We start from the raw sequence: 12888 nt of genomic DNA, 5'->3' as shown, positions 1-12888 counted from the left end.
CACGTTGGTTTGTTAATCTCATACCTAAAGTTTCATTTTAGTTTTTTTTATTTATTAGCCATTTCAAGTGAATCTCATTTCTTAACATATACACTGAGTATACCAAACATTAGGAACACCTTCCTAATATTTAGTTGCACCCACCCTCCCCTTTTGCCCTCAGAACAGTTTAAATTCATCGGGGCATGGACTCTAAGGTGTGTCAAGCGTTCCGAAGATATGCTGGCCTCCATTGATGACCTCAATGCTTCGCACAGTTGTCAAGTTAGCTGGATGTCCTTTGGGTGGTTGACCGTTCTTGATGCACACAAACGTGAAAAACCCAGCAGCATTGCAGTTCTTGACACAAACCGGTGCCCCTGGCACCTACTACCGTACCCCGTTAAAAGGCACTTTAATATTTTTGTCTTGCCCATTCACACCCTCTGAATGGCACACAGTGTATTTGGAAACTATTCAGACCCCCACATTTTGTTACGTTACAGCCTTATTCCTAAACTGATTTAAATAGAAATCTCAGCAATCTACAAACAATACCCCAATGACAAAGTGCATTTTTTTGTGTGTGCGAGTGTGTGTGTGTATAAACTATACCTTATTTAAGTATTTAGACCCTTTCCTTTTGTCCTTGAGGTTTCTAGAACTTGATTGGACATGATTTGGAAAGGAGCACACCTGTCTAAGGTCCCACAGTTGGCAGTTCATGTCAGTAAAAACCAAGCCATGAGGTCAAAGGAATTGTCCGTAGAGCTCCGAGACAGGATTGTGTCGAGGCACAGATCTGAGGAAGTGTACCAAAAAAATGTGCAGCATTGAAGGTCCCCAGGAACACAGTGGCCATCATTCTTAAATGGAAGAAGTTTAGAACCACCAAGATGTCCTAGAGCTGGTCGCCCAGCCAAACTAGGCAATCGGGGGAGAAGGGCCTTGGTCAGGGAGGTGATCAAGAACCCGATGGTCACTTTGACAGAGCTCCAGAGTTCCTCTGTGGAGATGGGAGAACGTTCCAGAAGGACAACAACCCTAAGCACACAGCCAAGACAATGCAGGAGTGGCTTCGGGACATGTCTCTGAATGTCCCCGAACATCTCTGGAGAGACCTGAAAATGGCTGTGCAGCAATGCTCCCCATCCAACCTGACCGAGTTTGAGAGGATCTGCAGAGAAGAATGGGAGAAACTCCCCAAATACAGGTGTGCTAAACTTAGTCATACTCAAGCAGATTCAAGGCTGTAATCGCTGCCAAAGGTGCCTACACAAAGTACTGACTATTGGGTCTGAATACTTACAGTACCTGTCAAGTTTGTACAAACCTACTCATTCCACTATGAAGACATCACATATATAGAATCATGTAGTAACCAAAAAAGGGTTAAAATATATTTTGATTTATGTTTGAGATTCTTCAAAGTAGCCACCATTTGCCTCTGACAGCTTTGCACACTTGGCATTCTCTCAACCAGTAGTCACCTGGAATGCATTTCAATTACCAGGTGTGCCTTAAGTTAATTTGTAGAATTTCTTTCCTCAATGTGTTTGAGTCAATCAGTTGTGTTTTGACAAGGTAGGGGTGGTATACAGAAGATAGCCCTATTTGGTAAAATACCAAGTCTATATTATAGCAAGAACAGCTCAAATAAGCAAAGAGAATGGTCAGTCAATCCGGAACATTTAAAGAACTTTGAACATTTCTTCAAGTGCTATGATGAAACTGGCTCTAATGAGGATCTCCACAGGAAAGGAAGACCCAGAGTTACTTCTGCTGCAGAGGATACGTTCATTAGAGTTACCAGCCTCAGAAATTGCAGCTCAAATAAATGCTTCATAGAGTTCCAAGTAACAGACACATCTCAACATCAACTATTCAGAGACTGTGAATCAGGCTTTCATGGTCGAATTGCTGCAAAGAAAACCACTACTAAAGGACACCAAGAAACATGAGCAATGGACATTAGACCGGTGGAAATCTGTCCTTTGGTCTGATGAGTCCAAATGTAATATTTTTGGTTCCAACCGCTGTGTCTTTGTGAGACGCAGAGTAGGTGAATGGATGATCTAATAAATGTGTGATTCCCACTGTGAAGCATGGAGGAGGTGTGGGGGTGCTTTGCTGGTGACACCATCTGTGATTTCTTTAGAATTCAAGGCACACTTAACCAACATGGCTACCAGCATATGTGGGAACTCCTTCAAGACTTGGAAAAGAAAACCATTGAAGCTGGTTAAGAGAATGCCAGGAGTGTGCAAAGGTTGGCTATTTTGAAAAATCTAAAATATATATATATTTTTTCAACGTTTGGTTACTACATGATTCCATGTGTTGATGTCTTCAGTATTATTCTACAATGTAGAAAATAGTACAAATATAGAAAAATCCTTGAATGAGTAGGTGTCAACTTTTGACTGGTACTGTATGTAAATGTCATTTCAGTTTATTTTATATTAGCAAACATTTCTAAACAGTTTTTGCTCTGTCATTATGAGGTATTGTGTGTAGAATGAAGAGGGGAAGAAAACAAATCAGTTTTAGAATAAGGCTGTAACCTAAACAAAATGACCACGACTCCATTTTGTTGCTCCCAGCCTATAGACAGGAAACAGGAAGCCCCCACGCTCAGGTCTGTTCAACGCTGGTCAAACGTTTCTGGTAGCCTTCCACAAGCTTCCCACAATAAGTTGGGAGAGTTTTGGCCCATTCCTCCTGACAGAGCTGGTGTAACTGAGTCAGGTTTGTAGACCTCCTTTCCCGCACACGCTTTTTCAGTTCTGCCCACACATTTTCTATAGGATTGAGGTCGGGGCATTGTGATGGCCACTCCAATACCTTAACTTTGTTGTCCTTAAGCCATTTGGCCACAACTTTGGAAGTATGCTTGGGGTCATTGTCCATTTGGAAGACCCATTTGCGAACAAACTTTAACTTCCTGACTGATGTCTTGAGATGTTGCTTCAATATATCCACATAATTTCCCCCCCTCATGATGCCATCTATTTTGTGAAGTGCACCAGTCCCTCCTGCAGCAAAGCATCCCCACAACATGATGCTGCCACCCTCGTACTTCACAGTTGGGATGGTGTTCTTCGGCTTGCAAGCCTTCCCCTTTTTCCTCCAAACATAACGATGGTCATTATGGCCAAACAGTTCCATGCGGATATAGATACTTTCGTACCTGTTTCCTCCAGCATCTTCACAAGGTCATTTGCTGCTGTTCTGGGATTGATTTACACTTTTCACACCAAAGTACGTTAATCTCTAGGAGACCGATTGCGTCTCCTTTCTGAGCGGTATGACGGCTGCGTGGTCCCATGGTGTTTATACTTGCGTACTATTGTTTGTACAGAAGAACGTGGATACCTTCAGGTGTTTGGAAATTGTCTACAATTTTTTTCTGAGGTATTGCCTGATTTCTTTTGATTTTCCCATGATGTCAAGCAAAGAGGCAGAGTTTGAAGGTAGGTCTTGAAATACATCCACAGGTACACCTCCAGTTGACTCAAATGATGTCAATTATCCTATCAGAAGCTTCTAAAGCCATGACATCATTTTCTGGAATTCCCCACGCTGTTTAAAGGCACAGTCAACTTTGTGTAAGTAAAATTCTGACCCACTGGAATTGTGATACAGTGAACTATAAGTGAAATAAACTGTTTGTAAATAATTGTTGGAAAAATGAAGTGTGTCATGCACAAAGTAGATGTCCTAACCGACTTGCCAAAACTATAGTTAGTTAACGAGAAATGTGTGGAGTGGTTGAAAAACGAGATTTAAGTGTTTGTAAAATTTTGACTTCAACTGTGTATGTGTGGAGGTTTGTTAAGTGTCCAAAGAAGTGCCAGATGTATTCAGAATGGTGTTGTCTGCGTAAAGGTGGAACAAGGAATCACCCGCAGCAAGAGCGACATTGTTGATATATACAGAGAAAAGAGTTGGCGCGAGAATTTAACCCCGTGGCACCACCATAGAGACTACCAGAGGTCCGGACAACAGGCCCTCCGATTTGACACACTGAACTCTATCTGAGAAGTAGTTGGTGAATCAGGCGAGGCAGTCATTTGAGAAACCAAGGCTGTTGAGTCTGCCGATAAGAATACGGTGATTGACAGAGTCGATTCGAAATGGTCAGTGATCTGTTTGTTAACTTGGCTTTCGAAGACTTTAGAAAGGCAGGGCAAGATGGATATAGTTCTGTAACAGTTTGGGTCTAGAGTGTCACCCCCTTTGAAGAGGGGGGTTGCCGCGGCAGCTTTCCAATCTTTAGGAATCTCGGACGATGCGAAAGAGGTTGAACAGACTGGTAATAGGGGTTGCAACAATGGCGGCATATAGTTTTTATTTGTACGGGTCCAGGTTTTGCAGCTCTTTCAGAACAACTGCTATCTGGATTTGGGTGAAGAAGAAGCTGGGGAGGCTTGGGAAAGTAGCTGCAGGGAAAGTAGGTGCAGGGCATGCAGAGCAGTTGGCCGGGGTTGGGGTAGCCAGGAGGAAAGCATGGCCAGCCGTAGAGAAATGCTTATTGAAATTCTTGATAATCGTGGATTTATCGGTGGGGACAGTGTTTCCTAGCTTCAGTGCAGTGTGCAGCTGGGAGGAGGTGCTCGTATTATTCATGGATTTTACAGTGTCCCAAAACATTTTGGAGTTAGAGCTACAGGATGCAAATTTCTGTTTGAAAAAGCTGGCCTTTGCTTTCCTAACTGACTGAGTGTATTGGTTCCTGACTTCCCTGAAAAGTTGCATGTCGCGGGGACTATTTGATGCTAGTGCAGTCCGCCACAGGATGTTTTTGTGCTGGTCGAGGGCAGTCAGGTCTGGAGTGAACCAAGGGCTATATCTGTTCTTAGTTCTACATTTTTTGAAAGGGGCATGCTTATTTAAGATGGTGAGGAAATTACTTTTAAAGAATGACCAGGCATCCTCTACTGACGGGATGAGGTCAATATCCTTCCAGGATACCCAGGCCAGGTCGATTAGAAAGGTCTGATCGCGGGCCTCCCGGGTGGCGCAGTGGTCTAAGGCACTGCATCGCCATCTCTGTGCCACCAGAGACTCTGGGTTCGAGCCCAGGCTCTGTCGTAGCCGGCCGTGACCGGGAGGTCCATGGGGCGACGCACAATTGGCCTAGCGTCGTCCAGGTTAGAGAGGGTTTGGCAGGTAGGGATATCCTTGTCTCATCGCGCACTAGTGACTCCTCTGGCGGGCCGGGCACAGTGCACGCTAACCATGTCGCTAGGTGCACAGTGTTTCCTCCGACACATTGGTGCGGGCTGGCTTCCGGGTTGGATGCGCGCTGTGTTAAGAAGCAGTGCGGCTTGGTTGGGTTGTGTTTCGGAGGACGCATGACTCTCGACCTTCGTCTCTCCCGTGCCCGTACGGGAGTTGTAGCAATGAGACAAGACTAACAATTGGATACAGAGAAAAAGGGGGTCAAAATATATATTTTTAAATTTAAAAAAAAGTTTTTTTAAAGGCCTGATCGCAGAAGTGTTTTAGGGAGCGTTTGACAGTGATGAGGGTTGGTCATTTGACCGCGGACCCATAGTGGATGCAGGCAATGAGGCAGTGATCGCTGAGATCCTGATTGAAAACAGGTGTTTTTGGAGAGCAAATTGGTCAGGATAATATCTATGAGGGTGCCCATGTTTACGGATTTAGGGTTGTACCCGGTGGGTTCATTGATAATTTGTGTGAGATTGAGGGCATCTATCTTAGATTGTAGGACTGCCGGGGTGTTAAGCATATCCCAGTTTAGGTCACCTAACAGAACGAGATGGTAAGTGATCCATGCAGTTACAGGTGAAAAAGTAGACTCAATACTAATGAGAGTAGCTGTGTTACCTGCAACAAAACACATTTTGTTTTAGTGGTTTCCACAACTGTATTAATATCTAATTTCATCAGGTCAGAAACATGAAAATCTGGATTAGTTTTGCCCTCAGTGGTAAGTGTGTATATAAAATGTTTTGGTACATTTTAAAATGGCTGGTCTGCAGCAATCTCAAGGATACTGTATTTAATAAATTATTGAACAGGAAAGTGCAAAACTAACATTTTGAACAGGAGTTTTCGCTGCTCCATTCATGAAGGAAGAGGAAGCAAAGCGATTCATCAGACTGAAGAGACAATCGGGATACAACCACTCTAAGAACCAGTGGGGTTACACTATTGAAAAAAGGTGCCACATCTACCAGTGTATTTTATGTATGGATTTAGAATTTTTTATTGCTTTTGACAGGTCCAGCTTTCTACCTGTGTAAATGTATGTGTTTGTTTGCATGCACATGATATTATTACTCTCTCTACCCAAGGCCAATGAGTACTGGACAGCTCTCCGAACAGATGCTCAGTATTACATGGATATGGGACACCTGATGTTCGACCACTCTGTGGCTATGTGAGTCTATTAAGACAACTGTTACCATAGATAGCGGCAATGACACTAAAAGCATTTAACAAAGAGCACAGCTTACATACCGGTAATGTGTAAACTCAGCTATTGACGTATTTTTAAATAGTCTGATTGCATGCATTTCCAGTGAAAACAACAGGCTTTATATGGAGATAATGCGGAATGCCCGTTCTCACCTTGACAGGCAGACGGTGACAGATGGTCAGTAGAGGAACTGTGGAGATGCTCAACAGCCACAGTATCATGGATAAAAATCATCAACATCTCAGTGGGGGTGGATGACTACAATCACTTAGCTAATTGTGCTTTCTCTACAGTGCTGTCCTTGATGTAAGAGTGTGATTGCATGATGAATTATCCTTATTCTGTCCAAATAAACATTTAAAAAAGGAAAATGCATATTACATTTTTGCACGTGCATGATTCGTTTTTTGCATGGACATGTTTCATATAACATGGGCTACTGTAACTTTGTGAAATGCATGTAAGAATATAAACTATTGTATACGAATAATAAACAGAGTTGAGGTGTAAGTCTACTTGCTAGTGCCTTCAGGAAGTCTTCACACCCCTGGACCTTTTCCACGTTTTGTGGTACAAGGTGGGATTAACATTTCTGTAATTGTAAAAAAAACTGTTTGTCAATGATCGACACAAAATACTCTGTCAAATTGGAAGAACATTTTTAACATTTGTAAAAAACAGTAAAAAACAGTCAGCAGAAGCTTATGGGGTGAATTCCAGGGACCTCACAGGAGGACTAAGTAGACAAATTTAAAATTCAGGCTGTAACACAAAATCGTGTGGAAAAAGTCTAGGGGTGTGAATACTTTCTGAAGGCACTGTATGCCTTTATTCAAATGCCTTGTGAATAAAACAACTGATCAATATTGATGAATATAGAGAAAGCACACATCACAAATATCAACCATAGGCCCTTCTTTACCCATTCATTTGACTATCTACAAATCATGTAATGCTACATTATATTAATGAAATAATTGGAATGAACTCCCAGTAAACTATTTGAAGGGTAAAGTCCTATAGTAACCATTCCTGGACATTACCACTGGATATTGACGTTTCTCCCCTTTGGCCATGAATTCATCCGGATAGTAGGCTCCATCCCCTATTGGAGGCGCGAAGGCGCAGCGGCATCAACTGACTCTCGTGGCACTGAAAGCTGTTGGGAGTCAGAGAACGGATGCTGAGTACGGATGTTGACGTTGGTACTGCACTCCTCAAGATGTCCAGTTTTAACAGCATGTGACTCCAGAGTGGGACTAACGACCAGGAACGGAACGAAGCCTGACCATACATAAATTGAAAATTCGTAAGTAAATGACTGAAATGGGAAAATAATGTGCAGAGACGGAACCTGACATAACGAATGGGCCTAGATGTAATTGCGAACGCTATAATAAATGCTGTCATATTGCATGCACTTGCACTAGCAGGATTTTCCCTGGAGGGAGTTAATCCAGGCCGTTTAGCCTACGTTATTTCCCTAACTCGATAGAATGAGAGGGACTTATTTTTGGCTGATCCATTTGTATTTTTTCTTTCGCCTATGCAAGCAAGTATATTATGGCGTTTCATAAATCAATCTCTGGATGCCATCCAGTGGAGAGTGACAACGCGCGCATCACAGCAGGACTACGTAGACTATCTGAAATGTCGATCATATTTCCCTGTATTTTTTTTCGAGGGAAGTATCATCCACACGGTTAAAACAAATTAAATTATGAAGATTGCAATGTGAAACTAGAGGTGTCCGAATATATGAAAAAAATTGCTGAACTTTATGACTGCGTATCCTTGAAGTCAGAGGCCCGTACCTAAATATACATATGACATCAGAAATGAAAGCCCAGGGCAGACGAATACAAATAATTAACAGACAGCAGTGAAATAGTGCATGTCTCCAGCGACACACATTCTCAAACTACTATAGACTGCAGTTCAAAAGTTATGGATTAATTTACCCACAATAAGACATTTTGCTTCTAATTTTACAGAAGGGTTGAAGAGATGTTATATTTGTTCAATTGCACCCTTTCCTTGCAGTCACTCTCTTGGAAGAGCTCGAACTCTGGAAGCCATGGCAAACAGAGGACCCAGTTATGGGCTGAGTAGGGAGGTTCAGGAGAAGATAGACCAGAAGTATACTCTGGACCTGGAGGCCAGACTGGTGGACTGGATCATCTTGCAGGTTGAGGGGGACATAGAACGACCAGAGTCTGGGAGACTAAACTTCCAGAGCTGGCTCAAGGATGGAACAGTGAGTCTCTGACACAAACTCTGGTTGATGTAACCATTATTCTAAACCTAACTCTTAAAACACATATACAGATCATGTCAGACTCTAATTCACCATTATCATAATAGACGATATTTGATAGCCTTTGTAATTATGGGATTTCTTCTCCTGGTCCTCAGAGCCACCAACCACTGCCACCTCTAATGCTAGGTGGGTGTAGGCCGGTTCTAATCTGTCACTCCATTATTTCATCTCTCGTTGCAGATTCTTTGCAGGCTCATTAACAGCCTCTATCCCCCTGGTCAAGAACCCATAAAGAAGATCCAAGAGACAAAGATGGTCTTCAAGCAGATGGAGAAGATCTCTCAGTTCCTGCAATCAGCTGAAGCTTATGGGGTGAATTCCGGGGACCTTTTCCAGACCGTGGACCTATGGGAAGGTACAGCTCTTCCACCTTACACTCACATGCAGCAATTGGTTAGTCCTTATGATAGATAACTTCAGGTATGTGCCATGTATGTGAATATAGCCTTTCAATATAATATACCTTCCTGGAAAGGATTCATTTGTCAAATCATACATTTCTTTTCTACAATTTTTTAAATTTTTATAACCAATGAGGGAACAACATGGACTACTTGAGACTGCAGAGAGAGCACACCCCCATCCACATTGACAGAGACACAGTGGAGGGGGTCAAAAACGTACATTTCCTCTGCGTGCACATCACTGACGACCTAAAATGGTCCCTTCACATAGACAGCGTGGTGAAGAAAGCTCAACAGCACCTCTTCAACCTCAGGAGAATCAATACGTTTGTCTTGACCCTCACAAACTTCTACAGATGTATCATTGAGCGCATCCTGTCGGGCTGTATCACCGCCTGGTACGGCAATTGCACTGTCCGCAAACACAGGGCTCTCCAGACGGTGATGCAGTCAGCCCAAGATCATTAAAGACCTCAGCCACCCTCCCCACTGCCTTTTCACCCCTCTACCATCTATCTAGAAGGCGGAGACAGCACAGGTGTATCAAGGCTGTGATGAAAGACTGAGAAAACAGCTTCTATCTCCAGGCCATCAGACTGTTAAACAGTCACCACTAGTCGGCCTCCATCCAGTACCCTGCCCTGAGCCTTAGTCACTCTTAATAGCCGGCTAACACCCGGTACTCTACCCTGCACCTTAGAAACTACTGCCCTATGTCCATAGTCATTGAACACTGGTCACTTTAATAATGTTTACACTACCGTTCAAAAGTTTGGTGTCCTTGTTTTTGAAAGAAAAGCACATTTTTTTGTCCATTAAAATAACATCATATTGATCAGAAATACAGTGTAGACATTGTTAATGTTGTAAATGACTATTGTAGCTGGAAACGGCAGATTTTTAATGGAATATCTACATAGGCGTACAGACTCCCATTATCAGCAACCATCACTCCTGTGTTCCAATGGCATGTTGTGTTAGCTAATTTAAGTTGATCATTTTAAAAGGCTAATTGATCATTATGAAACCCTTTGCAATTATGTTAGCACAGCTGAAAACTTGTCCAGATTAAAGAAGCAATAAAACTGGCCTTCTTTTAGACTAGTTGAGTATCTGGAGCATCAGCATTTGTGGATTCAATTACAGGCTCAAAATGGCCGGAAACAAATAACTTTCTTCTGAAACTCGTCAGTCTATTCTTGTTCTGAGAAATGAAGGCTATTCCATGCGAGCAATAGCCAAGAAACTGAAGATCTGGTACAACGCTGTGTACTACTCCCTTCACAGAACAGCACAAACTGTCCCTAACCAGAATAGAAAGAGGAGTGGGAGGCCCCAGTACACAACTGAGCAAGAGGACAAGTACATTAGAGTGTCTAGTTTGAGAAACAGATGCCTCACAAGTCCTCAACTGGAAGCTTCATTAAAATAGTAACTGCAAAACACCAATCTCAATGTTAAGAGGCGACTCCTGGATGCTGGCCTTCTAGGCAGAGTTGCAAAGAAAAATCCATCTCTCAGACTGGCCAATAAAAATAAAAGATCAAGATGGGCAAAAGAACACAGACTCTAGACAGAGGAACTCTGCATAGTTTTTTTTATTGCTAGGTATTACTGTACTGTTACAGCTACAAATACAAGCATTTAGCTGGTACCTGTAATAACATCTGCAAATCTGTGTATGCGACCAATAAACTTTGCTTTGACCTACTAAAGGCCAAATATAGTATTGAAATGTCTGTCTGGTATTTTGTGTACTACAGGGAAAGATATGGCTGCCGTGCAAGGGACCTTGTCAGCACTTGGCAGTATGGCGCTCACAAAGGATGATGGTCAATATCGTGGTGAACCTGATTGGTTTCATAGGTGAGGAACCAATCATGATAGCTGTTTGTAATGAGTTGTACAAAACAGCAATGATGTACATTTCTTTATTACATTCCACTCCAAAATGAACTATTTATAATGAGTAGCCTTAACTTGACCCCTGCTCCCTCTCACCTGTTTGCTTACGTATCATTACTGTAGGTGTAGACCTTCCTATCTGACTTGTATCAGTTTTAATCTCTCCTGTACAAACATCCATCACAGCAGGTAATTCACGTTTTGTCTCCTGTGCTTTTAGGAAAGCTCAGGGAAACCGGCGGGAGTTTTCTGAGGAGCAGTTGCGTCAAGGCCGAAGTCTGATTGGCATGCAGATGGGCGGAAACACTGGGGCATCTCAGTCTGGCATGAGGGGGTACGGCATGCCACGCCAGATAATGTAAAAATGTAATTTGGCTCCTCTAAATTAATCCAAAGTTGCTCTCTCATTAGCTCAGTGGCAGCGTGAAGTTTCCCTGATGATCTCGCTATAGGGGCCCGAGATGTAACCTTATACTGAAAGTCTCAGAACACTATTACAGGGCATTACAGATGATGTCCTTCAATAAGCCTTTGTATGAGCTCACAGTGGCTCTTCTTCACTCAGTTACACGGTCTGGTGTGTCATTTCTGTCGGAGTGGATGTTTTTGCATCAGACAGGTGTTCAAGGTTTCTGTCAACACAATTGTGAAATGACAGCAACTGTGCCATTGTCTGAGAAATGTTATTTTGAAAAGTAATTGTAATGATAGTCACGATAGTATTAAGGTGCAATATTCTTTATTCAGGTAATTTACAGCACCAGTAGTCTTATTCTTTACTACACTGCGGAATATGAATGCAATGCACTATGGCCATTTTTCTTTTTATAGAACTACCTTCGTTGCATGATTTCTTTATATGCACAAAGTTCATGTTCAGTATTGAATGTTAAGTGAAATATTTGTTGAAGTACTTCAATTATATGTATTTTTTTCTTGTTTAATTTATGTTACTTAATGTATCCAGATGTATGAGTACTGTGTGAAATGTCTTATAAAAAGCATGAGTTGGGGCAAAAAGTTGGTAGAAGTGATGCCTAATGACGAGTTCACTCTAGGCTATAAACATAAATAAAGTTGCACACTATATACAAGCTCCCAGTAAATTATTGGGTGAAGCACCAATATTTTGTCATCATTGTGCCTTCTTCAGGGTAATGTCATGAATACTTGAACTAGGTTATGTAGACAAAAAGTGCAATTAGTGCAAAAAATGACAATAGTGAGGGGTGTGTCATCGTTATTAGGGTGATGAGATTTTTTTAAAATGAATTGCTAAAAGCATTTAGAATATTAGGCTAATGCAGTGGAGGCTGCTGAGGGGAGGACGGCTCATAATAATGGCTGGAACGGCGCTAATGGAATGGCATCAAACACATAGAAACCATGTTTGATACCATTCCACTTATTCCGCTCCAGCCATTACCACCAGTCCATCCTCCCCAATTAAGGTATCTGTGCGCTATTGTTATATTGCAACGTAATTAGATAGTGTACATAGTATTAGCATCAACATATATTATTATTTCACTACATTTCATATACATATTTCATTGTTTACATTGAATTAAATCTTTGTTACATATAATATTTTGGTTCAACCGCGATGCACAAAAAGCATCATCAACAAAGTGGGTCTCTAACTCAGGCAGCGCCATCTGTACTTCAGAAGCCGGATGGTGCCCGCCACAACAGCGCGTACCTTGCAAAGGCGGACATTGTAGTTCCTCTCTGCGGGTTGGCGAAAGGGGTGAGCAGCCACCGCTTGAGAGGATATCCACTGTCGCCTGTAAGGTTAGTGAATGGGTTAGGCACTGCAGCAGAGAAAT

General features: G+C 42.2%; 1 protein-coding gene across 1 annotated transcript; it reads left to right on the top strand.

Moving 5' to 3' along the window:
* The first annotated feature begins 7545 nt into the window (after positions 1-7545).
* LOC109873097 (transgelin-3-like) lies at positions 7546-12186 on the top strand. The gene is made up of 5 exons (XM_020464625.2): positions 7546-7739; positions 8474-8687; positions 8931-9105; positions 10918-11020; positions 11280-12186. The coding sequence occupies exons 2-5, from the start codon at positions 8508-8510 to the stop codon at positions 11419-11421; spliced, it is 600 nt and encodes a 199-aa protein (XP_020320214.1). The 5' UTR covers positions 7546-7739; positions 8474-8507; the 3' UTR covers positions 11422-12186.
* Positions 12187-12888: the final 702 nt, after the last annotated feature.

Source organism: Oncorhynchus kisutch, linkage group LG28 (assembly GCF_002021735.2).
Source record: "Oncorhynchus kisutch isolate 150728-3 linkage group LG28, Okis_V2, whole genome shotgun sequence".
Lineage (NCBI taxonomy): Eukaryota > Metazoa > Chordata > Actinopteri > Salmoniformes > Salmonidae > Oncorhynchus > Oncorhynchus kisutch.
Note: the sequence above shows the minus strand (reverse complement) of the source record. Positions and strands in the feature narration are given on the sequence as shown.